The following is a 26,944-nucleotide window of genomic DNA, read 5'->3' as shown; positions in this document are numbered from 1 at the left end:
GCTGGATTAAAAGCAGGAGTACTTGGGATTGGCATTGTGGTGTAGTTTTTCTCGTAACTTTCTTTGCTTTTACCACCCATCTTAAAAATTCTTTAAGGCTTTTAAAAAAAGTGTTTTTATTTGAAAGGCAGAGCAATAGAGAGAAAGAAGTTTTCCATCCACTGGTTCACTCCCTGAATGCCTGCCACAGCCAGGACTTGGGTCAGGCTGAAGCCAAGAGCCAGAAACTGTATCTGGGTGTCTGTAGATGCAGGACCCCAGCTATTTGAGATATAACCTGCTGCCACCCAGGTTCACAGTAGTAGGAAGCTGTATGGAAGGGTAGGTGGAGCATAATCCCAGCACTCTGTGATACGGGGCGCAGTCACATCAAGTGATTGCTTAACACGCTGTGCCACAACGCCTCTTAATTCTGCTTGGGTTTTGATTTTGGTCCCTAACCCTGGGATAAGGCTTTAAAAAAAAAAGCAAACCAAGATTTGGGTTTATTTTGTTATGTTTTTTTCTTCTGTCTCTTCACCCTTTCTTTCTTTCTTTCTTTTTTTTTTTTAATATTATTATTTTTATTCCTTTGAAAGGCAGAATTAGAGAGCTTCTATCTGCTGGTTTACCAAATGGCTGCAATACCCACGGCTAGGCCAGACTGAAGCCAGGCCATCTTGGTGTCTCACATGGGTGCAGATGTCCAAGGACTTGAGCCATCTTCTGCTGCCTTCCCAGGCACATTTGCAGGGAGCTGGATTAGAGGTGGAACAGCTAGGACTTGAACCGTCACCCATATGGGATGCTGGTGTTGCAGGTGGCACCTCAACTCGCCATGCCACAAAAGCAGTCCTTTTTGTCCCTCTAATGGAATTGCCACTAAAGTACCATACATAGACACACAGTTGTACCTTATTTGCTCTTCATGCTAATTGTATTACTGGTAAGAGCACAATTGCTTTTTTTTTTTTCTTTAAGATTTATATGAAAATCAGAGTTAGACACAGAGAGGGGAGAGAGAGAGAGATGTCTTTCATCTGTTGGTGCACTCCCCAGTTGGCTACCATTATGCTTTGAGGGTTTTTAAGATGAGAATGGTATGTCCCAAGTCTGTTTGCTTATAATAGTAATACTTGCTATTTGTTTTTTCACGTTAGCTGTCCTATTTATTTATCACAAATGTTAGATGTTAGATGGGTAGACCAGTCCAATTTTCCTTTTTCTTTCTTTTTTAAAGATTTATTTGTTTGTTTGAAACTCAGAGCTATAAAGTCGGAGGGAGGGTGCGAAAATTGGTTTTTCGTTCACTGGTTCACTCCCCAGGTGGCCGCAACAGCCAGGACTGGGCCAGGCTGAAGCTAGAAGCCAGGAGCTTCTTCCAGGTCTCCTACATAGGTAGCAGGGGCCCAAGTGCTTTGGCCATTCTTTGTTGCTTTTCCCAGACCATTAGCCAGGAAATGGATTGGAAGTTGGAGCAGCCAGGACACGAACCAGTACCCAAATGGGATGCGTTCATGGTAGGCTGCAGCATTACCCACTATGCCACACTGCCACACCCAACCAATCCAATTTTCTTAGGAAGGTAATAGACTAAAACTGAATGGCGTATCATCACACAATTATCAGTAATATCAACATAGCACATTGTTTTTGGCATTCTCTTAAGTATTTTAATTTAGAACCCTCAGTTTCTTTGATATTTTATTATTCATGGAACTAGATAACCTTTTAACCAAAAGATTATTACCTGGATCTATTTTTTTTTTCTTTTTTAAAGATTTATTTATTTGGGACCAGAATTGTTGTGGGTAAAGCTACTGTCTGCATTGCCAGCATCCCACAACTGGTGCCAGTTTGAGTCCTGGCTGCTCCACTTCGGATCCAGCTTCCTGCTAATTTGCTTGGGAAATCAGCAGCAGATGACCCAAGTCCTAGGGTCTCTGCACCCACGTAGGAGACCAGAAGAAGCTCCTGGGTCCTGGCATCGGACCATCCCAGTCCTGTACATTGAGGGAGTGAATCATTGGATGGAAAATTCCTCTCTATGTCCCCCTCCCCCTCCTCTGTAAACTGTGCCTTTAAAAAATGTATCTATTTGAAAGGCAGTTTATTGGCGGGCGGGATGGTGGGTGCAGAGCTGAAGAGATCACACTACCAGAGCTGGGCCAGGCCGAAGCCAGGAGCCTTGAAGCTCTATCTGTGTCTTCCATGTGGTTGATAGGCCCAGACACTTGGTCCATTTTCCACTGCTTTCTCAGGCAGATTGAAGGGGGCTGGATTGGAAGTCAAGCAGCCAACTGCATTGCAGGCAGTGGCTTGACCTGCTGTACCACACAACAGAGGCCCTGCATCAGGCTTTTTTTTTTTTTTTTTTTTTTTTAAAGTAACAATGCTTAAGCTTTGAATCACCTGTTCTTATCAATAGTTTATTGTTAGCCTCAGCTAACCAGCAGGCACACTGATTATAGTTCCGGTAGAGAACTAGAATTTTATTGAATTTTGATTTTGTGTAGAAAGAGACAGAGATTCCCATCTGCTCGCTTACTCCTCAGATAGCCAGGGCCGGGCTAGGCCAAAGCCAAGAGCTAGGAACTCAGTCCAGGTTTTCCTTGTGTATGGCAGGAACCCTATTACTCTTGCTGTCATGCTAGCTCCCAGGATCTGCATTAGCAGGATGTTTGAGTCAGGAATGGAGCCATGTTTCAAATCCAGGCACTCCAGTATGGAATCAGTCATCCTAACTTGTATCTCAACCACCTAGCCAAAGGCCTGTCCCAAGAACTAGGTTTTACAGTCTTGTATTGAGGTTGGCATGTGTTTTGTGTGGTGGCACCACTTGGGATGCGTACATACCGAGTTAGAGTTCCTGAATTTGAGTCTTGGCTCTACTCCTGTTCCAGCTTTTCTGCTATTGTGCACCTGGGAAGCGCCAGTGATGGCTTAAGTCCTTGTGTCTCTGCCACAAAAAAATCTTTCAGGAGCCCTGAGTTGAATTCCCAGCTCCTGACTTCAGACTGGGTTAACGTTGGCTGTTGCAGACATTTAGGAAGTAAACCAGTGTGTTTCTTTGTCTGCTTATTCAAAAATAATGAATAAATGAATAATGTGTGCTGATACACTGTGCGGACTTAGGTAGCCAGATCAACTCATAAGTTTTTAAGTTGCCAGATTACTAACGTATCTTCACTTTGTGCAAACCTGGTGCTTAAGAAAGTAATGGGTTTATATGCACAATACAAATGAGGGACTTTGTGAAAGACAATACAATGTTAACTGTGTGGAATCAATTATGTTGCTACACTTCAGCTTATAAGGCAAAATAATTTTCTAGTGTGGATTTTGGCTGACCTTAAAGTTTGTTTTTCCACTTACTATTTTTTTCAATATAGTACTGAAAATATGGAGACCACTGTCTTGTAAACAGAAAGAAAATCACTGCTTATGGGGCTGGCGCTATGGCGTAAAAAGGGTTAAGCCTTTGCCTGCAGTGCTGGCATCTCCTGTGGGTGCTGATTCAGGTCCCAGCTGCTCCACTTTGAATCCACCTCCTTGTTGTTGTGCCTGGGAAGGCAGTGGAAGATGGCCCAAGTGTTTGGTCCTCTGCACTGATGTGAGAGACCTGGAGGAGGCTCTTGGCTCTTGGCTCTGGCCATTGCAACCATTTGGGGAGTGAAGCAGCAGATGGAGGATCTCTTTCTCTCCTCTCTGTATCTCTGCCTTTCAAATAAATAAATCTTTAAAAAAAGAAAATCACTGTTTAAAAGACATACAAGGTGAGGTGCTTCTTTTTTCCATGTTGTCAGTCTTTTTTTTTTTTTTTCTTGTGGTTAAGATGTATTTATTTGAAAGGCAAAGCACTTGAGAAATTTTCATTCTACCAGTTCACCTTCAAAATGGCCTCAACAGCCAGATCTGGACCTGGACAAAGTCAGGAGCCAGGAACTCCATTCTGGTCTCCCACATGGGTGGCAGGGCCTAAGCACTTGGGCCATCTTCAGTTGCCTTCCCAGGTGCATTGGCAGGGAGAAGGATGGGAAATGGAGCAGCTGTGCTCCAGCCGTACTCTGATACAGTGTGCCAGTGCCGGCAAACACAAGCAGCAGCTTAATCTGCTATGACACAGCGCTGGTCCCTAGATTTGTTTCTATAGGTTCACAGTTATTCTAAATTCTGAAGTTCAAGGGTAAAAATTAAGAGGTTTTTATTCTTGAATTTAAGTAAATTGATTTTGTGTCACAGTAACCTAAAGTAATGTGAGGTAGTTTACATCTTTATCCCATTTTATTGTATGAATTTTCACATTTTGCTGTGAATTATATGAATGTTATACCATGGTATTTCTTTAGGATCCACTGTGTTTTGTAATATTTGCTGTGTGTGCCATATTTACCTTTATAAAGTCTGGAGACTTACTGAATGATGGCACACATCTGTCCCTAAAGCTTTCACATTAAGTGAACATGGACATATATTACTGGTTCCAAGCTGCCGGCTTCCTACTGTTAGATGATTCTAGGGCTGAATCACTAGAATGTGGATCAAGTTTTGTCAACATACTGAACTGAATTCAGTGACTACTCGATTACTATAGTGCTGGCCAGGGGTTTCCTTTCAAGCACCCATCTTCCCTTGGTTGTTCTAGTGGCCCAGAGCACTAACTGCCAATTCCTGCAGTGACTGTATCTGCCATAGCCATGGAAGCATGACGGGAATGCACCCATATAGTGTCTGTTACCTTTGACTAGGATGTATGTTTATGGATTTAAGTTACTCCTTATGGTTGAAGTGAGACACTTTTGTAAAGACACGAAGACACTTTGGTATAAAAAATGCAAACAGTTGATACTTTTCTCATTTCTCTTAGTCGCCTACAAAAGCTGTATATAATGCCAGACATTGGAACCATCCAGACTCAGAAGAACTACCTGGCCCACCAGTAGTAAAACCTCAGAGTGTCACAGTAAGTGAAGTACGCGTACTCATTTTGTGTCCTTTAATAGGTTAGAAATTCATTAAGCAGTTACTGTCTTGTTTCATAATTTGTAAGTCTGTGGGTTTTCCATTTAACAGTTTATTTTGGTCTTTATTGAAATTTAGGAGCTTCAGATTACAGAGGAGTGAGAGTAGGGATAGGGTAGCAGAAATTCTAGTGCTACTAGATTATAAATGAAAGCCTCAAACAATAAGATTGTTTTTATTCATGGCCTGCATTTCATGGAATTTGAGGTTGAGGGTTTAAGAACAAATTATTCCTAATTTGAAGTTTGTAATAACCATTAAGTGTTGTATTGTAAATTATATCCTATATAGATCTCACAGGGCTTTCATTGCTTAATGAGAACCTCTTCCTGCATTCTAGTAGTACTTTAAAAAAAAAAAAAAAGCTTGAGTCTTACCCTCTCCTTCATTTTTATTTGAAAGGCAGGGAGACAGTTGGAGAAAGCTCTTAATCTGCTAGTCCACTTCCTAGTTTTCCACAGTAGCTGGGCCTGGGTCAGGCTGAACTCAAGAGTTTTGAACTCAGTGAGATCTCCCACAGGAGTGGTAGGTTCCCAAGTACTTAAGCCATCTGTTGTCTCCAAAGGTGCACATTAGTAGGCAGCTATATTGGAAGTGGAGTAACTGGGATTCAAACCACTTGTACTGATACAGCATGTTGGCATTCCAAGCAGCACCTTATTCCCTGTGCCAAACAACCCCACTCCTATAGCATTTTGCAGTCCAAAACACATTTGTGAAGAGATTCCTATAAAATTATTTTCTTCACAAGGAAAGGGGTAGCGTCATACATAAAACTTGTGGCTTAAAGCTGTCATTGGAAGCTGCCATAGGAGTAATTTTTTTTTTTTTTTTTTTTTTTAAGATTTATTTATTTGCTTGAAAGGCAGAGTTAGAGAGGCAGAGTGAGAATGAGAGAGAGAGAGAGAGTGGTGTCTTCCATCCATTGATTCACTCTCTAGATGGCCACAATGGGCTGGAGCTGCGCTGATCCAAAGCCAGGAGCCAGAAGCTTCCTCTAGGTCTCCCACGTGGGTGCAGGGGCCCAAACACTTGGACCATCTTCCACTGCTTTCCCAGGCCATAGCAGAGAGTTGGCTTGGAAGTGGAGCAGCCAAGACTTGAACAGGCGCCCATATGGGATGCCGGCACCACAGGCAGCAGCTTTACCTGCTATGCCACAGTGCCAGCCCTGAGGAGTGAGTTCTTTATAACAGGAAAAAGTGGGAATAGAGGTACATCTGAAATACTTTTCCAGTTTCCTGTTCTCTTGTTAGTTTTTTAAAACTATTTTGATAGTATAAGCTCATCCTTATACATAGTAGTGATTTTTATGACACATGTACATGGTATTGTTAGAGCTGATTTTTTCTATCTTCAACTACCTCAGATTCTTATGCTTTTAACATTCTTTAGTTTATCTGTTAATAGTTTTTCCTGTCTGCTCCCTAGTAGCCTATCAGTGCTATTTTTGCATGCAGTTGTGGTTCTTTATTCCTTCAGTGGTCCTTGAGGCAAATAACAAACTGTGTGAAAATATAAGGTTAAAAAGACCTGAAGGAATTCCTGAGTGGTTCTTTTGTGTGTAAAATATAAGTCTTACCTACTAGTGCATGGAATTTAAAGTACCTTTTATGATCTTGTATGGGCCTCCCTCTTCCCCCTTTTTTAAAGCTCTTACTTAAAAAAAACAAAAAACAAAAAACAAAATTTGCCAGATAGACAAGATGTTATTTATATATATTTATCTAGAGCAACTAATTTAATACCTTTATTAATAGGTGAGGCTGTCTTCAAAGGAACCAAATCAAAAAGATGATGGAGTTTTTAAGGCTCCTGCACCACCACTCAAAGTGATAAAAACTGTGACAATACCTACTCAGCCCTACCAAGATATAGTTACTGCACTGAAATGCAGAAAAGAAGACAAAGAAGTAAGCAGCTATGTATAGTTTTACTGCACGTGGATAGATTTTTGTATGTTAATATTTAGCCTTTAAGTGTCTTAAATATCAGTGCACCGATATTCACAGTTTTGAACCACAAACTTGCCTTGTCTCCTACCACTACCAGTGTTTTAAGAATGTTTTTTTGTTGCCATCTGTCTAACTAGTTTATATTCTTTATTTTGAAGTACAGTGAACCATGGATTTATATAATGCTAGTTCATATTTTAAAAAGAGCTGGGCTTATTTTTTTTCTTGGCAGCTATATACTGTTGTTCAGCACGTGAAGCACTTCAATGATGTGGTGGAATTTGGTGAAAATCAGGAATTCACTGATGACATTGAGTACTTGTTAAGTGGCTTAAAGAGCACTCAGCCTCTAAACACACGTTGCCTTAGGTAAGATCTTATTTTTATAATTTTTAATTATGCTCATGCTTTATCTCACTAAATTTTTCCAAATGGGTAGAATATTATTTTAAAAAGCCAGACTTTTTTGTTATCATGTATGTAGTATGTAGCCAGTGATGTTAAAATGTAGTCAGTTTCTTCAAAAGCACTTGATTCTGTGTGATGGAGGGAAAGCTTTGGGTGATCATAGCCTTTTTAGCAGATTTGAGGCTTCAGTTTCCAGATGCTTAAAGGAAGAGTCAGTACGCTAAAGTGTTTTTTTCTCTCAAAATTTCACTCATCAAAGGATAAATTAGAATAAATTAAGCATGTTGTGGTGTGGATCTTCTTTTGTGTACTCTAATGGATTGAATATTCTGATTTGGATGAATTAGTTAGTTGTAGTATATCCAATAAAATAGAATTTTTATAGTCTTCATATGAGCACCCAGGATTTTAATGGTAATAGACATAAGGAATGCATTAAAGACTAATCATTATTTTTCTATATGTAGTGTACACAGTCACATAGTAGACATTAATGTATTTTTCATAATTTGGTTTGCCTGTGGTTTATTATGATCTGTATGGGCAACCATTCGATCCCTTTACTTCCTCCTTATTTGCTTGTTTTGTTATTATGTAAACTACAGTGTAGTGTCCTAGCTGTTTTCAGTTGTCCTAACATAGTCTGTCTGTTTTCTAGTGTTATTAGCTTGGCTACTAAATGTGCCATGCCCAGTTTTCGAATGCACCTGAGAGCACATGGAATGGTAGCAATGGTCTTTAAAACCTTGGATGATTCTCAGCACCATCAGGTATTTTTAAGTTCCCGGGATGAAAAAGCATTATTGAAAAGTTCTAAATTATTTGGCTATCAGTAAATAACTTCATCACATGTTCATATAAATTATATCCTAATTGTAGGTGAAGCTTGTTTTATTTCTAATTATATAGAGCTTAATTCCTTTTTTTTTTGCTTAATAAGTCACTTGTTTTCTCAAAATAACATTTTTCATAACTTGTCAACTTACACTATTAAAATTTATTCAAATAACTGTAGCTAACATACTATCTGGAATGTTTAATTCTGTAAGCATGATTTCCTTTAATTAGAAAATACTGAGAAGACTTCTTTAATACTGTTGGATATTAATAGCAAGAAAAATGGTTTTGAAATATAGCCCTAATTTAAATTTTTTTAAATTTATTTTTCATCAATTCTCATGCTAATGTATATTAACACAAAGAGAACAGATTCCATGTAGTTCATAGATATAATTCTAAGAATATAATGACACTTCTCTTCCTCCTTTCCCCTTTCTATCACCCTAAGTTTTGTAACCATTTTGTTTGACGTTGAATCTGTAAAAGCTTGATTATGATAAGGAAAAAATTCCTCTTCATTTCCTTTGTTTTCTCTTAATAAAATATTTATAATGAAAGTGAGGCTTAACATTGTCAAAAATTAGAAGAAAGTAATCTTCATTGCTAGTCATTACCAACAGTTGTTTTGTTTTGTTAGATTTTATTTATTTATTTGAGAGGTAGAGTTGCATAGAGAGAGACGCAGAGACAGAGAGGGGTCTTCCATCCGTTGGTTCACTCCGCAAATGGCCACAACTGCCAGAGCTGAGCCGATTGGAAGCCAGGAGCTTCTTCCAGGTCTCCCATGAGGGTGCAGGGACCCAAAGACTTGGGTCATCTTTTGCTGCTTTCCCAGGCCACCAGCAGGGAACTGGATTGGAAGTGGAGCAGCCAAGACATGAGCTAGTGCTCATATAGGGTGCTGGCGTTGCAGGTGGAGGCTTAGCCTACTATGCCACGGCGCTGGCCCCCCACAAGTGGTATTTTGAGCTGGCCTTATTATATTTTTGCTCAAGGAAATGATGTTCCAAATACAGACTCCGACACAGAATTAATGAGTCTTCTGAAACCAAAAGTAGTGCACTTGACCCTGAGTGAGCAGATACAGCAGGAAGGAAAGATGAGAACTAAAAATTAGTTTCTTTTGTTAGGTAGTTAGACTAAGATTTGACACTATCTGTTCTTGGGGGCAGGGTACCCCTTATGGCCTTTACTGTGGTTTCTTTTAAAAAATAATTTGCTGTGTAAACATTTAATTAATGAGTCACCCTATTCTGAAGTTCTCTACTTTCAGGGGTTTAAAGTTTAAGTCTTCAGATGGTTAGTTGTATTTCTGTACATTCTGTGCATGTAAACAAGTAGAATGGCAGATACAGAGTATCTCAAATGTTGTAAATCCCAAACATAAGGCCTTTTTGCTATATAATTGTCCCTTTTGTGAAATGATGTTATATTTGCAAAGAACCTGTGTAAAACCTGATATATTTTAAATCATCACTACTTATACTACCTACTGCAATGTAAATGCTATGTGAATCCTGTTTTATTTAAGGATTAATGACAAGGGAACAAGTCTGTACATGTTACGTACAGATGTAATTTTTTTTCTCATATTTTTTGACCCGTGCTTGGTTGAATCCACTGATGTGGAAGTGTGGATTCAGAGGGCTGATCATTAACATTTATCTAAAAGATACCACCTTCAGGACTTGAGGTTGTAGTATCTGTTTTGAACTGGTAATTACCTGATCTGAGCAATTTTGAGAGCATATTTTATTAATGGGTTTTTAAAAACTACTTGGTGAGGGGATTGGTTTATTTTAAACAAGATTAGATATGTTTCTTTCAGCATCCTAGGTTTTATGTACTGTTGCAGACTCAGCTGTGTCTATTTTAAAATACATTTATGTTATGATTTTTAAACTGAAATTTGACTGTATTTGCTATATCATAAAGGTTTAGTTATAGTATTTTTTTTTTTAAAGAAAAAGATGTTCTATAAAATTGCTAGCAAAGACATGTATAATTCAGCTTAGTTCTTCCAGCTGCAGGGCACTCATAGGAAATATTTTTGAAATGGAAATTGTAAGCAACAATGCTTTATTTAATAGACATATTTCTCTAGAATATTTTAGGGAGATTAATGAATAAAATATTAAGATTTCCAGTATGGTCAGCAGAATGTTAGGCATCTTAGCTTGTCAACAAATGTCAATAATGATCTTATTTTCTGAGATTGTGGTAATTGCTTACCTGAACTTTTTTTGGGGGCGGGGTCTGTTGAAGAATCTATCCCTCTGTACAGCTGCCCTCATGTACATACTGAGTAGGGATCGTCTGAACATGGATCTTGATAGAGCTAGCCTGGATCTCATGATCCGACTTTTGGAACTGGAACAAGATGCTTCATCAGCTAAGTTATTGAATGAAAAAGACATGAACAAAATTAAAGAAAAAATCCGAAGACTCTGTGAAACTGTACACAACAAGCATCTTGATCTAGAAAATATAACGGTGAGTGCCTGCCTTCATCCTTCTGTTATAAAATGTGCTTTTTGGACAAATCATTTAACCTCTCTTAGCCTTGGCTTAGCATTCGGCAAATTCTTTTAAAGTTTTTAACTCTGAGCATAATTCCAATTCTTGTCTAAAAAACCTACATGGGCTTCTCTGTGTTTGTGTGTGTGTGTGTGTGTGTGTGTGTGTGTTTTTGACAGGCAGAGTGGACAGAGAGAGAGAGAGAGAAAGGTCTTCCTTTTTCTGTTGGTTCACTCTCCAGTGGCAGCCGGCACACCGCGCCGATCCAAAGCCAGGAGCCAGGAGCCAGGTGCTTCTCCTGGTCTCCCGTGGACTTGGGCCATCCTCCACTGCACTCCCGGGCCACAGCAGAGAGCTGGCCTGGAAGAGGGGCAACCGGGATTAGAACCAGGGTGTTGGCACCGCAGGCGGAGGATTAGCCTATTGAGCCACGGTGCCGGCCTTTTTTTTTTTTTTTTTTTAAGGGTTATAACTAAAGTGATACAAATTTTCTGTCGCATTTTGCCTAATCCTTTTCTCTCGTCTTTGTTTTAATGTAGAAAATGCATTTAGGCTATTGGGAATTTGCATTCTTACTCTGGATTTCAGCAACAGGGAGAGACATCTTCCATCTACTGGTTCACCCCCCACATGCCTGCAGTAGTCAGGGCTAGCCAGGAAAGGAGCCAGAAACTTCATCTAATGCAGGTGGCAAGATCCAACCATTTGTCCCGTAAAGTGTTGCCTTCCAGGTGCACTAGCAAGAAGCTGAATTGAAATTGCAGAGTAGGCAGGACTCACACCAGGCAAGCATCCCAAGTGGTAGCTAGACCACCTGCACTACAGTGCCCCACCCCATCTTGGGGCTCTTTTCAGTGAGTGAGCATTTTGCTTATTCTGGAATATCTCTGGTGTCTGACCAGCAGCTTTAGAGGACTGAAACTGTTCCAGTGATGCAGAAGGAATATTTCTGGCTCTTGCCCTTTATAGAGCAGTGCTTTTCAGAATGGGGTCATGACTGGTAGGTAGCCTTACGACAGCATAGCTCTCCATGTTTAAGATGGCTGTGCTGTTTTTACTTGATTCCCATTCTGCTTTCTTCTGGCTTTTTCACTTGTAGAATAAATAACATTCCTGTGGTTACTAGGCTAGTAATAGATAACTGGCCTGTGGTTTTGAAAAAATAAGATTATTTGTAATAACCTGGTTTTGGGGCATAAGCTCACTCTTTCCTTTTTCTTTTTTCCTACTTAACTGCAGTGTTTGCTACAGAAATTGATAGAATGTCTTGTGCTACCCAGATATGGTTTGATGGCTTTTACTGTCTTTTCATTTATGGTAGAACTAGTGATAGAATCTGGCGAAGCTGAGGGATGAGAAGGAGAACAAGTTATCTCTATAGGAGGTAAAATACAAAACTGAAGTTGTCAACACTCTTTCCTTAATAAAATTTAGGAGACTGCCTCTGTGTTCAGATAGCAGGACCATCAGGGATCCCTCTGCATCACCGCACTATCTCTGTACTGCCTTTAAAACTATCTGTCATCTTTATTTACTTTTAGCATTTATATTGTATACTAACTTTTAAGGCTATGAAAGAATAAATTTGAACCTATAATTTTTCTTTTGAATACTTGTGTTTTTTGTCTCAATATTTAGATTGATTTCAGTTATTCGTATTGAAGAGCATTATAAATTTTTTCATTGGATTTACTCCATTTCTTGTTGGATGGTAAATGCCAGTCTAAAAACTGTCCTCCAGTGTGTTAAATATAGTTTACTTACATGACTAAAATGAGAACAGAGTTGCTAATTTTAGGATACCTCTTCCCCTTACCCCTCCATGTCAGCAATTTTTGAATATGAGGTTTAAGTTGTACAATAAATTCAGTACTTAGTTGTGTACAGTGAACATCCCCTACACGTTAGTTTTGCGTGTTAGATTAATTGCTTCTTCCTTTGAAATAAATTGGTACTGTTTATTTGCCATAAAGAGATAATTGAAAGTGGTAATAGTATAGTTTTTTTCAGTTAAACACAAGTGACTGAGAGCTAGCAGTTGCAGAGTGGTGTTCTGATCAGTGATTTGGCTGAGCTTTAAAACTCTGAAGATTATTTGTTTTCAAATAAAATGTTTGAATAATAGGCTTTTTAAATACTAGCTTTAATATATTTTCATATCAATAGAACCAAATGTAAAACTTAAGAATTTGTGTTACTCTCATTGAAGCATCAAATTACTCTCCCCCTGTTTTCTTAAACAAAGAATGCCTCATTGATCTTCAGTTTCAATTCTGTGAGCCTGGAGTTGATAGACTTGGAGCAGTCTGATTCAATTACTCTGTAGTTTTGTAATGTTTGGTTCCAGATCTGTGTTTGTTACCTTAGACAACTTTTTTTTAGCGATCTCCTAAATCTGTAGTACTGATGTTTTTATTGGTAGTATGTGTTATTTGAATTTCTAAATATTCTAGTTTATAATTAATTCCAAATATAATATAGGTCAGGATGAAATTTGCATCTTTTGAAGGGCAGAAGTTTTGGGAAGGAAACCAGGTGTGTTATCAGTCTTTGCTATTAAAGCATTCCTTTTGTTATACTGAAATTAACTTTATTACATCAGGACCAGATTGCTCTTTTTTAGGCAATGGCTTTGTGTTTTTACAAAAGAAAGTTGAAGTCAAAGCAAAACTTGAACCTGCTTATAAATAATGGCTCTTACCTTTTGTGCTCCCTCTAGTGGTGGTCCTAAAGCATTTTGTCATGATGGTCATAGTGATGAGGATCCAAGTTGCTAACCATATAGTATAAAATTTAAGACAGTGCAGTCTGCAGCACTAAAATCAGCAAAGAATAGATAATGAAATGCATAAAGCAATAAGAAAAAACAAGCAGCTGTGCAGGAAGATCAGAGTAATGAACAGGGGACTCCTAATAGAAGAAATAATCAGAAAGGAAGCAATGCTGACATTTACTTTAGTTAGAAGAATATGTGTAGACATCAAAGCAGTAAGTTACTGCTAGGTAAACTATAAAATGGTATGTTGTAAGTTTGATGATTCAGGGCAACTGGTACTTGTATACTTTGTTCCTGAGAGTGTTACTTGTTACATCCTTTGTGTTATATTAATATATTGATTTACAATGAAATACTTGTAGCCTTTGATTCAATACTCCCACACTTGAGTCTCTACACTATAGAAATAACAGTATCAGTATATATTGCACTGAACTGTCAAATGATAGTTTTTTTTTTAATTTTAGATTTATTTATTTATTTGAAAGGCAAAGTTACAGAGAGAGAGAGAGAGAGAGAGAAAGAGAGAGAGGTCTTCCACCTGCTGGTTCACTCCCCAGAGTCCGCAACAGCCAAAGCTGCACTGATCAGGAGCCAGGAGCTTATTCTGGGTCTCCCATGAGGGCACAAGGACCCAAGGACTTGGGCCATCTGCTGCTGCTTTCCCAAGCTATAGAGAGAAGCTGGATTGGAAGTGGAGCAGCCAGGACTTGAACCGGCTCCCATTTGGGATGCTGGCATTGCAAGCAGCAGCTTTACCTGCTGTGCCACAGCTCTAGCCCCCTATACTGCTTTTAATGACAAATTTTCTCTCTGAAAATAGCCTTGTAGATAAAAACATTCTTTCAACATAGATTATTTTGATAAAAATTAGCTCAGTTTTACCTAACTTCCATTTTAAAAACCTAAAATTAATGCTTCAGAAATATTGCTAAGATTGATTAGTGGTGCTTCTCATTTTCAGACTGGGCATTTAGCTATGGAGACATTACTGTCCCTTACTTCCAAAAGAGCAGGAGACTGGTTTAAAGAAGAACTCCGGCTTCTGGGTGGTCTGGATCATATTGTTGATAAAGGTATGATGCACACACATGTAAATGCTTTTTGCATATTATTTATACACTTTAAAAATGTATTGTTTGGGAAAGGTCTGTTCTTTCAGAGGCATACTGTAAATCTCTAACTTTTAAAGAAGTGGCTACTACTAACACTTTGGTATTGGGAGGGTTATGGAAATAAAATAATTATAGAATATCATACATTTCACAATCTCACAGATTTAAACCTAGAATAAAGAGTGGCCCTAGCATATTTATAGCATGTGTGCAGATTACTTATTAATGTTAGCTAAGGGAGTGAGTATTGAAGTGATAGGAAATACTAACTTATGTCCATTTCTTTTCACTTAGTAAAAGAATGTGTGGATCACTTAAGTAGCGATGGGGATGAAGAGAAACTAGTAGCCTCGTTGTGGGGAGCAGAGAGATGTTTACGAGTTCTAGAAAGTGTAAGTATGGACAGCTATTTGAGGGAAATTATTTTAATTTTAATGTGTTGTGCTGTGGTAGGGGGAAGACACTGCCAAATGTTTGATGTGTTCCTGTCTCCTTTGTTAATACAAACTGAGATTGCTTTTGTTCTTTGAGCAATCAGTTGTTAATGAACAAGTTCTAAGTGAAGTTCATTTTTTGAGACTACATCTATTATTACTGCACATGAAATCTTTCATGTCAGGTTTATAAATATGTGCCCAACTTTTTAATTGTTCTTAATGTGGAATTCTACTTAAATACATCAACTTTTTACAGAAAACAATGGTTAAATGTAGTCATATTTTTATTTTAATTTTCAATGAATGAGTGTCTTCTTGATTTAGCATTCGAGTCATTATTTGTAGCCACAGTTTAACAGTATTTGACTTTGGGAGAAGGATACTGTTGAACTGTGGAATAGGTTTGTTTTGTTATTTGGCTGATGATTCAACCTAATTCAATTTGGATTAGAATTCATATTGCTAATGAGTTTCAAGATGCTTAATTGTTGACCATGTTGGATTAGCTACATACTTTTTAAACATATGTGGAGAAAATCATTTGGTGTTAATTATAAGCTGCTAACATAGATGAAATTGAAATTATTCTTCTCTTCCTGGAGTGTTTCAGGTATATCAGATAACAGATACTATTTCTTAGTAAGAAATTTTTCTAATTGAACCCACTTTTTAAAGTATTAATTTGTTTAAAAGTTGGGGACTTCACTGATACCAAAGTGCTTGATAACTCAGTACGGTAAATATATAGTAAAGGATATATAATTCCAAATAAGCATTTGTAACAGTGACTCCTTAATTTTGTAATAAACCAGGAGCTCTTTTATTTTAAGCCTGGGACGTGTGGGTCGTGAAGTTAGTATGTTAGATGTCAAGGACTGTTTCTTGCCATTGTGAAAGTTATGGATTGCCACAATCATTCTGTATTCTTCCCTTTTAGGTAACAGTGCATAATCCAGAGAATCAGAGCTACTTGATAGCATATAAAGATTCCCAGCTCATTATTTCATCAGCTAAGTAAGTTTTTCTAAAATCTCACATTAGTTCCAAACACTTGGACTGAGCATAGAGGAAATTAGATTGTATTACCTTCTCCATAAGATGCTCTGTTGAGTTCTAGGATTCAGAGTATATTACAGATCAAAAAGAGTACAGATTCTAGAGCTAAAATGACTGATGTGAGTTTCAGCTTTATAACCTTGGATAAGTCACTTAACTATAGAACCCCGTCTTGGTTTTTGATGATATGGTATTGTCATGGGATATGTGACATTTTTGTTTATTAATTTGAGATGCAGAGAGCATACTGGCATCCTCTGGTACATATCTCAAATGCTGGCAAATGCCAAGACTGGGCTAGGCCAAAATCAAAAGCTATAAACCCAGTCCAAGTCTCCCATGTGAGTGGCAGGAGCCCAGTTACTGAGCTGTTGCTGCTGCTTCCCAAGGTTTGTGTTTGCAGAAAGCTGGAGTGAAGAGCAGAAACAGGCACTCTGATATAGGACCACTGGGCCAAAGACTCACCTCTTGCTCAGGTTCTTTAAAGGGGATCAGAATATATCTGCCTATCTAGGGTTGTTAGAATAAAATGAGTTTCATATATATGTTAATACATATAATATAGTAAATATTTTAAAGTATGTATGTATTGAATATCAACAATATAACTATCAACAATAGTTTGGGTTATTTTAAAACATGTGTAGTATATACTAATGAATTAAATTTGTTAATATGTGAAGCCTATAACAGTACTTGGAATATAGTAGATACTAAGTATTTGTCCTTGTATGTATTGTAAATGAGGTTTTCAAGCCCTCTTCTGCCCCTTATTTATATTTATACCTGCTTTCCCAAATCTGTATATGTAGCTTCTTCCATTCTGTATGCTTCATCACACCTAACCTTCATCACAATTAGGCCAGTGCTATCACCATCGTGCGTGTGTGTCTCCAGGCCTGGTTCTATCTTGTTACAACAGCTTTCTCCTGATGTCTCTGTCCTAGTTCTTAATACCTTGTCCTAGTTCTCTGGTCTGTAGCCTCTCCTGCACAGTACCACGGGGAGTTAACTTTCTCCAGATCTCTTCTTTGAAAAAAAGGATCCTAAACTCCAAATCTCTGATTTCTAACTTCCTCTAGATATATGTCCAATTTCCTTATCCAAGGAAATGAGACTCACTGCCCATTGCAGTTTGAGTCTAGTTTGTGTCATTTTTTTAAAACTTCTTTTGAAGAATGTCAGACAGATGAAAGTAGACAAAATAGGGTGATGAACCTTAATGAACACATTGCTTAGCTTAAATAATTACCAATTGTGGCCAGTTTGTTTCCATATATGACATCTCTTTCCCTCCTATATAATTTTGAAACAAATCCAAGTGTCATATTTCATCAATAAATACTTGAGTTTATGATCTCTAAAAAAAGAATTCTTTTTAAAAACACACAATACTATTTTCAAACCATATAAACTCTTAACTACTTCATGTAATTTGTCTAGTCCACACACAGATTTCCAGTAGTCTCAGTAGCTGACAATAGATGTTTTTTGGTTTTTTAATATTTTTCAATAGTTTTTTTAATTTGTAGTTTGCCCTTCACCTTTTTTGTGTTGCATTTGTAAGTTTTTATTTCATGTTATAGTACCCATAATATTTCCTTTCTCATTTGTTACAGTTTCTTACTTTTTGTAACATTTGTTACAGTTTTCTTACTTTCCAAAGGGTGTTCTTGTAAGTTAAATCTGTTTATGATTTTTCTGTTAATTTTTACTTCCTTTTAAATTACAAATAAAAATTATATTTCTGATTTTATAATATCTCTGTATAGGCATTTTATAATCCCTGACAGTTGTCTTGTAAATGGAGATAATTAATATGACAGGTCTCAGCTCTTCCATTAAATTAGGAAGTTCAGGTCAGATTTCTGAGAAGTGACTTTAGAGGCTAGAATTTCCTGCTTGTGAAAGAGCACTCCTCTGGCATTTTGAGCTTTTCAGAACCATGATAGAGGCACAGAGATGGAGTCGACGCTGTAGTGTAGTGGGTAAAGCTGCCGCTTTCAGTGCCGGCATCCCATATAGGTGCCGGTTCAAGACCTGACTGCTCCACTTCTGATCAAGCTCTCTGCTATGGCCTGAGAAAGCAATAGAAGAGGCCCAAGTCCTTGGGCCCCTGCACTCACGTGGGAGACCTAGAAGAAGCTCCTAGCTCCTGGCTTCAGATTGGCGCAGCTCCAGCCGTTGAGGCCAACTGGGGGGTGAACCATCGGATGGAAGACCTCTCTCTCTCTCTCTCTCTCTGCCTCTCCTCTCTGCGTAACTCTTTCAATTAAAAGAAATAAATTTTAATAATAAAAAAAGAGGCACAGAGAGCATATTGAGTGAGACATTACATGATAAATATTAACCTCACTCCCTTCACAAGGAATTGTAGAATTTCTCAGTATGTTTTAGAGTAGTTAGAAATAGATAAGGTAGGGAACAGCTTTCTTTAAGGGTTTTGTATGGTGTTTCCTACATGAAGAATCAACTGACAGAATCAACTTAATTGATCTTTGCGGCACTTAAAGAAGTGAATGGACTCAATGAAATAGTCTTCAGAAATATTAAACCCGTTTAGGGTTTATGTTTTGTTATTTTGGGTTAGAATCATAAGAATCCTTGGATGCAGCTCATACTCTTAAATGGCTCCCAGGATATATGCACGTTAAAAATGATTTATTCTAATGCAAATTTTTAAAGGAATGATTGATTTATTTGAAAGAGTTACACAGAGAGAGAGAGAGAGAGAGATCTTCCATCTGCTGGTTCAGTCCCCAATTGGCTGCAATGGCTGGAGCTGCGCAGATCGGAAGCCAGGAGCTTCTTCCGGGTCTCCCACGTGGGTACAGGGGCCCAAGGACTTGGGCCATCTTCTACTGCTTTCCCAGGCCATAGCAGATCAGAACTGGAGCAGCCGGGACCTGAACTGGCACCCATATGGGATGCCGGCATTTCAAGCCAGGGCATTAACCTGTTGCACCATAGCGCTGACCTCTCTAATGCATATTTAATACCCATTTTTTATTATGTAATACTAAGATATGTAACATTCTCTACCTGCTAGGAGCTTGCTTTTCTAAATAAAAAATATCTGAATGAGACTTAAAAAGTGTATCATGTTAGCTGTTAAAGGTTTATTCACTTTAGGGAAGGGTTGTGTCTCTTGTGTTGGAGAGATGGGTAAAATGAGGGACAACTCATGGGAAAGTTTATAGTGGCAGATATGGTAGATGTTAACTTATGCTGTGAGTTTTTAATTTTAACTTTTCTTAAGTCTTTTAAATAATTTTTTGCAAAATAAAATGAAATTTAAAACCTACAGATGCATCAGACATACTTTGTAGATGATTGAGTAGTTAGCACATTGTAACTTCTAGAAGAGAAAATAATTGGGTAGCGTTTAATCCAAGTTAATAGATGTCTGTTGATATAGTTTGTATTGCATACTGTACTAGTGTACATTTTGTTGTTTCTTAAGAGCATTACAGCATTGTGAAGAACTGATTCAGCAGTATAACCGCGCTGAAAACAGCATATGCATAGCTGACAGTAAGCCTCTGCCTCACCAGAATGTGACGAACCATGTGGGCAAAGCAGTGGAGGACTGCATGAGGGCCATCATCGGGGTGTTGCTCAATCTGACTAATGATAATGGTGAGTGATACTTTTTTCATGTTTTGTCTTTGAAAGAGTATAAGAGGGTCTAGTGTTAGGGCATAGCGGATAAAGCTGCCACCTGCAATCTGTGCACCAGTTCCAATCCAGCTCCCTATTAATGGTCTGGGAAAGCAGCAGAAGATGGCCCAAGTCCTTGGGCCCCTGCACCACGTGGGAGACTTAGAAGAAACTCCTGACTCCTGGCTTCAGCCTGGCCCAGCCCTTGCCATTGAGACCATTTGGGTAGTCAATCAGCAGATAGAAGATTTCTCTGTCTCTGTCTCTCTGTCTCTCCCTCTGTAATTCTGTTTTTCAAGTAAATAAAAAAGACGCCGGCGCCGTGGCTCACTAGGGTAATCCTCTGCCTTGCGGTGCCGGCACATTGGGTTCTAGTCCCGGTCAGGGCACTGGATTCTGTCCCGGTTGCCCCTCTTCCAGGCCAGCTCTCTGCTGTGGCCAGGGAGTGCAGTGGAGGATGGCCCAAGTGCTTGGGCCCTGCACCCCATGAGAGACCAGGAGAAGTACCTGGCTCCTGCCATCGGATCAGCGTGGTACGCCGGCCGCAGCACGCTGGCCGCAGCGGCCAATGGAGGGTGAACCAACGGCAAAAGGAAGACCTTTCTCTCTGTCTCTCTCTCTCTCACTGTCAGCTCTGCCTGTCAACAACAACAACAACTTTCTTAAAAAGAGAGTATGAGAATACTTTAAAAAGTTGGTGGAGGGGTGGTTGTGCTCTCCTGGTGCAGCAGTTAAGCTGTTGCTTGGGATGCCAGAGTGTTGGGTTTGAGTTGCTGGTCCACTTCCTGGTGTGCCCTTGGAGGCAGCAGGTGATAGCTCAAGTTGTTAGGTGCCTGTCACCTATGTGGGAGATCTGGATGGAATTCCTGACTCAGCTTTGGCCTGACTCCCCTGGCTCTTGTGTTGCAGGCATTAGGGAAGTGAATCAGTGGAAGATCTCTCTTTTCCTCTCTGTCATTCTTGCTCTTTCTCACTGTCTTAGCTATCACTCTTTCAAATAAGTTTTTTAATATTTATTTATTTATTGGAAAAACAGGGTTACAGAGAAGGGGGAGAGACAGATCTTTCATCTGCTGGTTCACCCCCCAAAATGGCCCCAACAGCTGGAGCTTAGCCGATCTGAAGCCAGGAGCTTCTTCCTGGTCTCTCACATGAGTGCAGAGGACCAAGTATTTGGGTCATCGTCTGCTTTCCCAGGACCATTAGCAGGGAGCTGAATTGGACGTGGTACAGCCCAGACTCAATCCTGTCGTGCCCAGTTGGGATGATGGTGCCAGAGTAATTGGCTGTACCCACCATCCACAGTGCCAACCCCTCACATAAATTTTAAAAACTGAAAAAAAATTCCAGAGTCGTAATTGTGAAATGTTCTGTTTAAAAAAATGTTGATGGAGACTGGTGTTATGGCATAGCCGGTAAAGCCCCTGCCTGTGACACTGGCATCCCATACGAGTGCTGGTTTGTGTCCTACCTGCTCCACTCCCCATCTGGCTCCTTGCTAATGGCCTGGAGAAAGCGACAGAGGATGGCCAAAGTACTTGGGCCCTGCCACCCACTTGGGAGACTCTGATGAAACTCCTGGCTCCTGGTTTCAGCTTGGCCAAGATCTGGCTGTGAACCAGTAGTTGGAGAATTTGTCTCTCCTTCTCTGTCTCTCTAACTCTTTCAAATAAATATATTAATCTTTTTTTAAAAGTTGGTAGAGGCCGGCGCCATGGCTCAATAGGCTAATCCTCTGCCTGCGGTGCCAGCACCCTGGTTCTAGTCCTGGTCGGGGCGCCGGATTCTGTCCCGGTTGCTCCTCTTCCAGTCCAGCTCTCTGCTGTGGCCCAGGAGTGCAGTGGAGGATGGCCCAGGTCCTTGGGCCCTGCACCCCCACATGGGAGACCAGGAGGAAGCACCTGGCTCCTGGCTTCGGATCAGCACAGCGCGCTGGCCGTAGCAGCCACTTGGGAGGTGAACCAACGGAAAAAGGAAGACCTTTCTCTCTGTCTCTCTCTCTCTCTCTCACTGTCTAACTCTGCCTGTCAAAAAAAAAAAAAAAAAAAAAAAAAAAAAAAAAAAAAAAAAAAAGTTAGTAGAAGAATGGAATTAAAGGAAAAGGAAAAGCTTATTTTAGTGTAAAATGATTTCTCTCAATTCCATTTTCCCCACCAACATTTTGAAGTGCCTTTATATATTCAAGTAAAAACAAATTATTCTCCTTTTCTTGATGCATTGATGTTTTAATTGCCATCATGTAATTGAATTAATCCTGTAGGCTTAATTTACTTTGAAGAGGTTGATAATTTTAGAACCAGCCTTGTAGCTTTGCATAGCAATATCAAAAGTGTATTTTAATTTATATAGCCATATAATTCTAAGTTGAATAATTTAATTTAATTGATGCTGATTGTTAGTGTCATTAAGAAGAACTAGTGATAATTTTCCTATTTCCATTTGTTACTTCAGAGTGGGGCAGCACCAAAACAGGAGAACAGGATGGCCTCATAGGCACAGCAATGAACTGTGTGCTTCAGGTCCCAAAGTACCTACCTCAGGAGCAGAGATTTGATATTCGAGTGTTGGTGAGTTAAAACGACTTCTGCAGAAATGGGCATTTTAATATAATTAGATGATGAAAATGTCAGATTTTTAAGAACAAATTGATGAATATATTGTGGTTTATTTTGATGATTTCCTTATGAGCGTACTTGTAACTATAAAACCGTATGACAAGTGAAAGTGCTGATTGAAAAAACTAAGGGCATCATTCTTTGAGAAGACTGGTATCTTACATAATGATTTTGTCATATTGCAGGTAGAAATGTACTGATTAGGTTTTAGCTGCCAATTAAAGTTATGCATGTTGTATTTATTTGTTTTAAGTTCTTATCTGTGATCATATTCATCTTCTAAAATTTTTCTAGGGCCTAGGTCTGCTGATTAATCTAGTGGAGTACAGTGCCCGGAATCGGCACTGCCTGGTCAACATGGAAACAGCCTGTTCTTTTGATTCCTCCTTCTGCAGTGGAGAAGGAGGCGACAGTTTGAGGATAGCTGGACAAGTGCATGCTGTTCAGGCGTTAGTTCAGGTGAGTGACAAGGCGATCATTTTTGCTAGTCCTTTATCCATTGCTCCTTTTTTTCTATATTGTTTAGAACTCCTGAAGCATGTTTTTGTTAGTGAGGATAGCAAGAGAATGTTTTTTTAGAACTGACCAATTCTTAAATATTGATGATTTTATAGAATGAGGCTTTATTTTAAACTAGAATTCTGAACCAATTAAAATTGTGCAATTTATTTGTAGATCAGTAGGAGGTACACTTGCTTAGTATAAGGAGACTCTTAACTTTGTCCTGCTGGCTTTTTTGAACTGTTGTAATCACTCCTTAAGCATTGTTAGCAAAAAGCAAACTGTGTTTTATGAATCAAAGTATCACTGATAACAAATTAGAACTTGAGTCCAGCCCTGTCTGATCCAGTTCAAGTTCTCCAACATTTACTGGTCTGATCTGTGTCCAGGGCTCTGTTAGGTCCATGGACCATAGAAGAACTGGATACCGTTTGTTAGTTGCTCCTGAGCCAGTCTGAAAAGTGGTTGAGCATTGGAAAGGCTGTAGTGAGACTGCTTCTTTGAGTCATTTGAGGTTGTATTTTTCCATTATCCTGTCCTCTTCTTGTTTATTCTGTGTAACTGAGTGTTCAACACAGATGAGAAGTAATTTCTAGACTTTTCCCCTGGGATCCAGAATACTCAAATAGCTTTGAAATTTTACTCTTTAGTTTCTTTCTTTTTTCTTTTTTTAATAAAGATTTATTTTATTTATTTGAAAGAGTTACAGAGAGAGGTAGAGACAGAAAGGTCTTCCATCTGCTGGTTTACTCCCTAATTGGCCGCAACTACCGGAGCTGTGCTGATCTGAAGCCAGGAGCTTCTTCTAGGTCTCCCACGTGGGTGCAGGGGCCCAAGGACTTGGGCCATCTTCCACTGCTATCCCAGGCCACAGCAGAGAGCTGGATAGGAAGAAGAGCAGCCAGGACTCGAACTGCCACCCATATGGGATGCTGGCGCTCCAGGCCAGGGCTTTAACCCACTGAGCCACAGTGCCAGCCCCACGCTTTAGTTTCTAAAACAGTGAATTAAATGTGAAACCAGTGGAAAATAGTCAAGTTATTTACAATATAGACTTTAAAATATTGTATAATTTTTTTGTTGCTTTTCTTAATAGACCTCATTGACACTTTTCCTTCTAAAAGCATTTCTCATTAATTTGTTACTTCCAAAACTGTTTTTTGAAATCATTATAGACTCACAGAAAGTTGTGAAAGTAGTGCAAGGACTCCTGTGTACACTGTGCTCAGCTTCACTAATGATGTTATCTTACCTTAAACTAGTATAGTATCAAAACAAGAAATTGACACTGGTACATTACTGTTAACTGTATTTCATACCTTAGTTTTACTTTTAACCAGCAGTCATTTAAGTGTGTGTTTAATATATGTCTTCTGTGCAATTTTATCATGTGGATGGATTTATGAGCTCACTCTTACATTAAGCTACAGAACCATCACCATGGAAGGATTCTTTTTTATTTATTTAGTTTTTGGACAGGCAGAGTTAGAGAGACAGAGAAAGTTCTTCCTTCTATTGGTTCATTCCCCAGATGGCCGCTAAGGCCGGCGCTCTGAGCCGATCTGAAGCCAGGTGCCAGGTGCCTCCTCCTGCTCTCCCGTGTGGGTGCAGGGCCCAGGCACTTGGGCCATCCTCCACTGCCTTCCTGGGCCACAACAGAGAGCTGGACTGGAAGAGGAGCAACCGGGACAGAATCTGGCGCCCCAACCGGGACTAGAACCCCGGGTGCCGGCGCTGCAGGCGAAGGATTAACCTAGTGAGCAGCGGCGCCGGCCGGAAGGATTCTTTTATATTACCCATTACCTAGCCTGCCACCCTTCCTGTCTCCTAGCTACCTCAAATCTGTTTTCTATCTCTGTAGTTTTGTCTTTTGAGAATGTTATATAAGTAGACTCACAGTTTGTAATCTTCTAAGGTTAATTTTTTCCACTAAGCATATGCCCTTTGTGATGTATCCAGGTCATTGGGCATGTCAGTAGTTAATTCCTTTTTATTGCTAAGTAGATATTCCCTGTATAGTTCTTCTAGGATTTTTTAATTTTCAAACATTCTGGTCTCTGCCTTTTAAAAATTTTCTTGTTCAGGTGGAACTTAAATTTTAATAAAAACACAACCATGAATGGTCTCAAAGCATTTGTTCTTGAAGAAATAGATGATTGATCTGCTTTATTCATACAGTAAGCAATCATTTGCAGAAGCCATCCGCACATCACAGGTTCAGAGATCGTTTCAGTTTCCTGCAGTGTCTTGCTGACTTGGGTGTGTGTGGTATATCCAGCCAGTTCCCCGACTACATTGCATGTTAGAGAAGCTGCTTGTTCTGCAGTGTCATGGCTTTCTCTTCCCTTGTTAGGGTCTGTCATTGTTTAACCAGTCTGAAGTTTTTGCTTTTAGATTACAGTTCCTTTTGAGTAATGGGCTCTGTAATGCCATTTTACAACATTGTGTCACCTTAAAATATCAAGAATTGGCTGTTAATTATAATACTAAGATACTGAAGGAAAATTCACGTTCAGATTTAGGTCCTTTACACTACTGATAATACTGATCTTCATCCAGTTGTTTTCATTACTGATGTGAACTTTCTAGTTGCTGTCCTTCTCTTAACTACTTGTTAAATTTTCTTTATTTTAAAAGTCAAATAATTCATGCGCATAGTTTTAAAATTCACTTTCAGAAAGTTTAAAATGCATAAGTTCATTTCCTATAAAGTTACTATGTCTAATAGTATTGTGCATATAACAACATTGATATGTAATAATGTTTACCAAAGTGTATTAGTGTATACTGCTTTTTTGCATACTTTGAGTTTTTATGTTAATACCTGAGTTTATCTCATTCTCTTCAAAGATGACTTACTATTCAGAAGTTATTGATACACTTTTTTTAAAAAAAAAAAACTTACTTGAAAGGCAGAGTTAGAGAGAGAGAGGTCTTCGTTCTGCTGGTTCACTCCCCAAATAGCCGCAAAGGCCAAAGTGAAGCCAGGCCCAAACCATGAGCCATAACCTTCCTTCAGGTCTCCCATGTGGGTGCAAGGGCTTGGGCCATCTTCCACTGCTCTCCCAGGTGCACTAGCAGGGAACTTGGATTGGAAGCAGAGCAGCTGGGACTTGAAATGGCACCCAAATGAGATGCCAGTGCTGCAGGCCATGGCTTTAACTCAGCTGAGCCACAGTGCTGGCCCCTATTGCTAAACATTTTGATTTGTTTTTGGTTTTCTTTTGTTACGAAAATTACATGAAGAAAAACTTGTATCTAAAGATATTAAAGTAATATTGTGTTCCTCCTAACGTAATCCTGCTCAGTTTATTCTATGTCTCATGTTCCTTCTGTGCAGTCCATAGTCCAGCCAGCCAGTTTGCCTAGGTTTCTTTTCACTGTTTTTTAAACTCTAATTTTTTTACTTGGATTCATTGTCATTATTACCCAAGTTAAAGGAAATTATGAAGACTTTTAATTCTTATCAATAATATTTGCATCATTATTAGATAAAATTGAATACCAGGAGCATTTACACTTTTGTTTTGACTTTTGGTAGGAGGTAGTACAAATGCTCTTGCTTATTATATTCATCCTTTTTGGTAGACAACCTTCTTAGTGATGTTACCGGCAATCAGAACATCATGTTTGAATATATACGTTGGTTGGTGATGCCTTTTAATGGTTGTCAAAAATAATTTTTATCAGCTATTCCTTGAGCGAGAGCGAGCAGCCCAGTTGGCAGAGAGTAAAACAGATGAGTTGATCAAAGATGCCCCCACCACTCAACATGATAAGAGTGGAGAGTGGCAGGAGACCAGTGGAGAAATACAGTGGGTATCAACTGAGAAGACTGATGGCACAGAAGAGAAGCATAAGAAGGAGGAGGAGGATGAAGAACTTGACCTCAATAAAGGTATGTTTTCTTCCTGGGCCTTCCTTTCCTTTATTGACTTGTGGAGAGAAGCAACTAAGCAATGTGGTTTTCCTGATTTTGAGGTTTTGAAATTGTTTTACCAGTCTCACTTCAAACTGAGATCTCGCACCATAAGTTACAGTAATAGTTTTCAAAGAATCAGTA

General features: G+C 39.1%; 1 protein-coding gene across 9 annotated transcripts in view; it reads left to right on the top strand.

The window, feature by feature from the left end:
- The window catches only part of WAPL (WAPL cohesin release factor), an 82,374-nt gene that overhangs the window by 45,670 nt on the left and 9,760 nt on the right, over positions 1 to 26,944 (top strand). For 4 of the 9 annotated variants that reach the window (XM_070057990.1, XM_070057992.1, XM_008269888.4 and 1 more), the window contains exons 5-16: positions 4,847 to 4,942; positions 6,762 to 6,914; positions 7,189 to 7,325; positions 8,023 to 8,134; positions 10,470 to 10,697; positions 14,462 to 14,573; positions 14,907 to 15,004; positions 15,987 to 16,063; positions 19,569 to 19,744; positions 22,217 to 22,332; positions 22,675 to 22,839; positions 26,572 to 26,779. In XM_070057990.1, the coding sequence (XP_069914091.1) occupies positions 4,847 to 4,942; positions 6,762 to 6,914; positions 7,189 to 7,325; positions 8,023 to 8,134; positions 10,470 to 10,697; positions 14,462 to 14,573; positions 14,907 to 15,004; positions 15,987 to 16,063; positions 19,569 to 19,744; positions 22,217 to 22,332; positions 22,675 to 22,839; positions 26,572 to 26,779 (1,678 nt within the window). Of the gene's footprint in view, positions 1 to 4,846; positions 4,952 to 6,761; positions 6,915 to 7,188; positions 7,326 to 8,022; positions 8,135 to 10,469; positions 10,698 to 14,461; positions 14,574 to 14,906; positions 15,005 to 15,986; positions 16,064 to 19,568; positions 19,745 to 22,216; positions 22,333 to 22,674; positions 22,840 to 26,571; positions 26,780 to 26,944 lie in introns of all 9 variants that reach the window. The other 5 variants (XM_070057989.1, XM_017348682.3, XM_008269884.4 and 2 more) reach the window with 2 other exon arrangements.

The sequence above is a fragment of the Oryctolagus cuniculus genome, chromosome 15 (assembly GCF_964237555.1).
Source record: "Oryctolagus cuniculus chromosome 15, mOryCun1.1, whole genome shotgun sequence".
In the NCBI taxonomy this organism is placed as follows: Eukaryota; Metazoa; Chordata; class Mammalia; order Lagomorpha; family Leporidae; genus Oryctolagus; species Oryctolagus cuniculus.
Note: the sequence above shows the minus strand (reverse complement) of the source record. Positions and strands in the feature narration are given on the sequence as shown.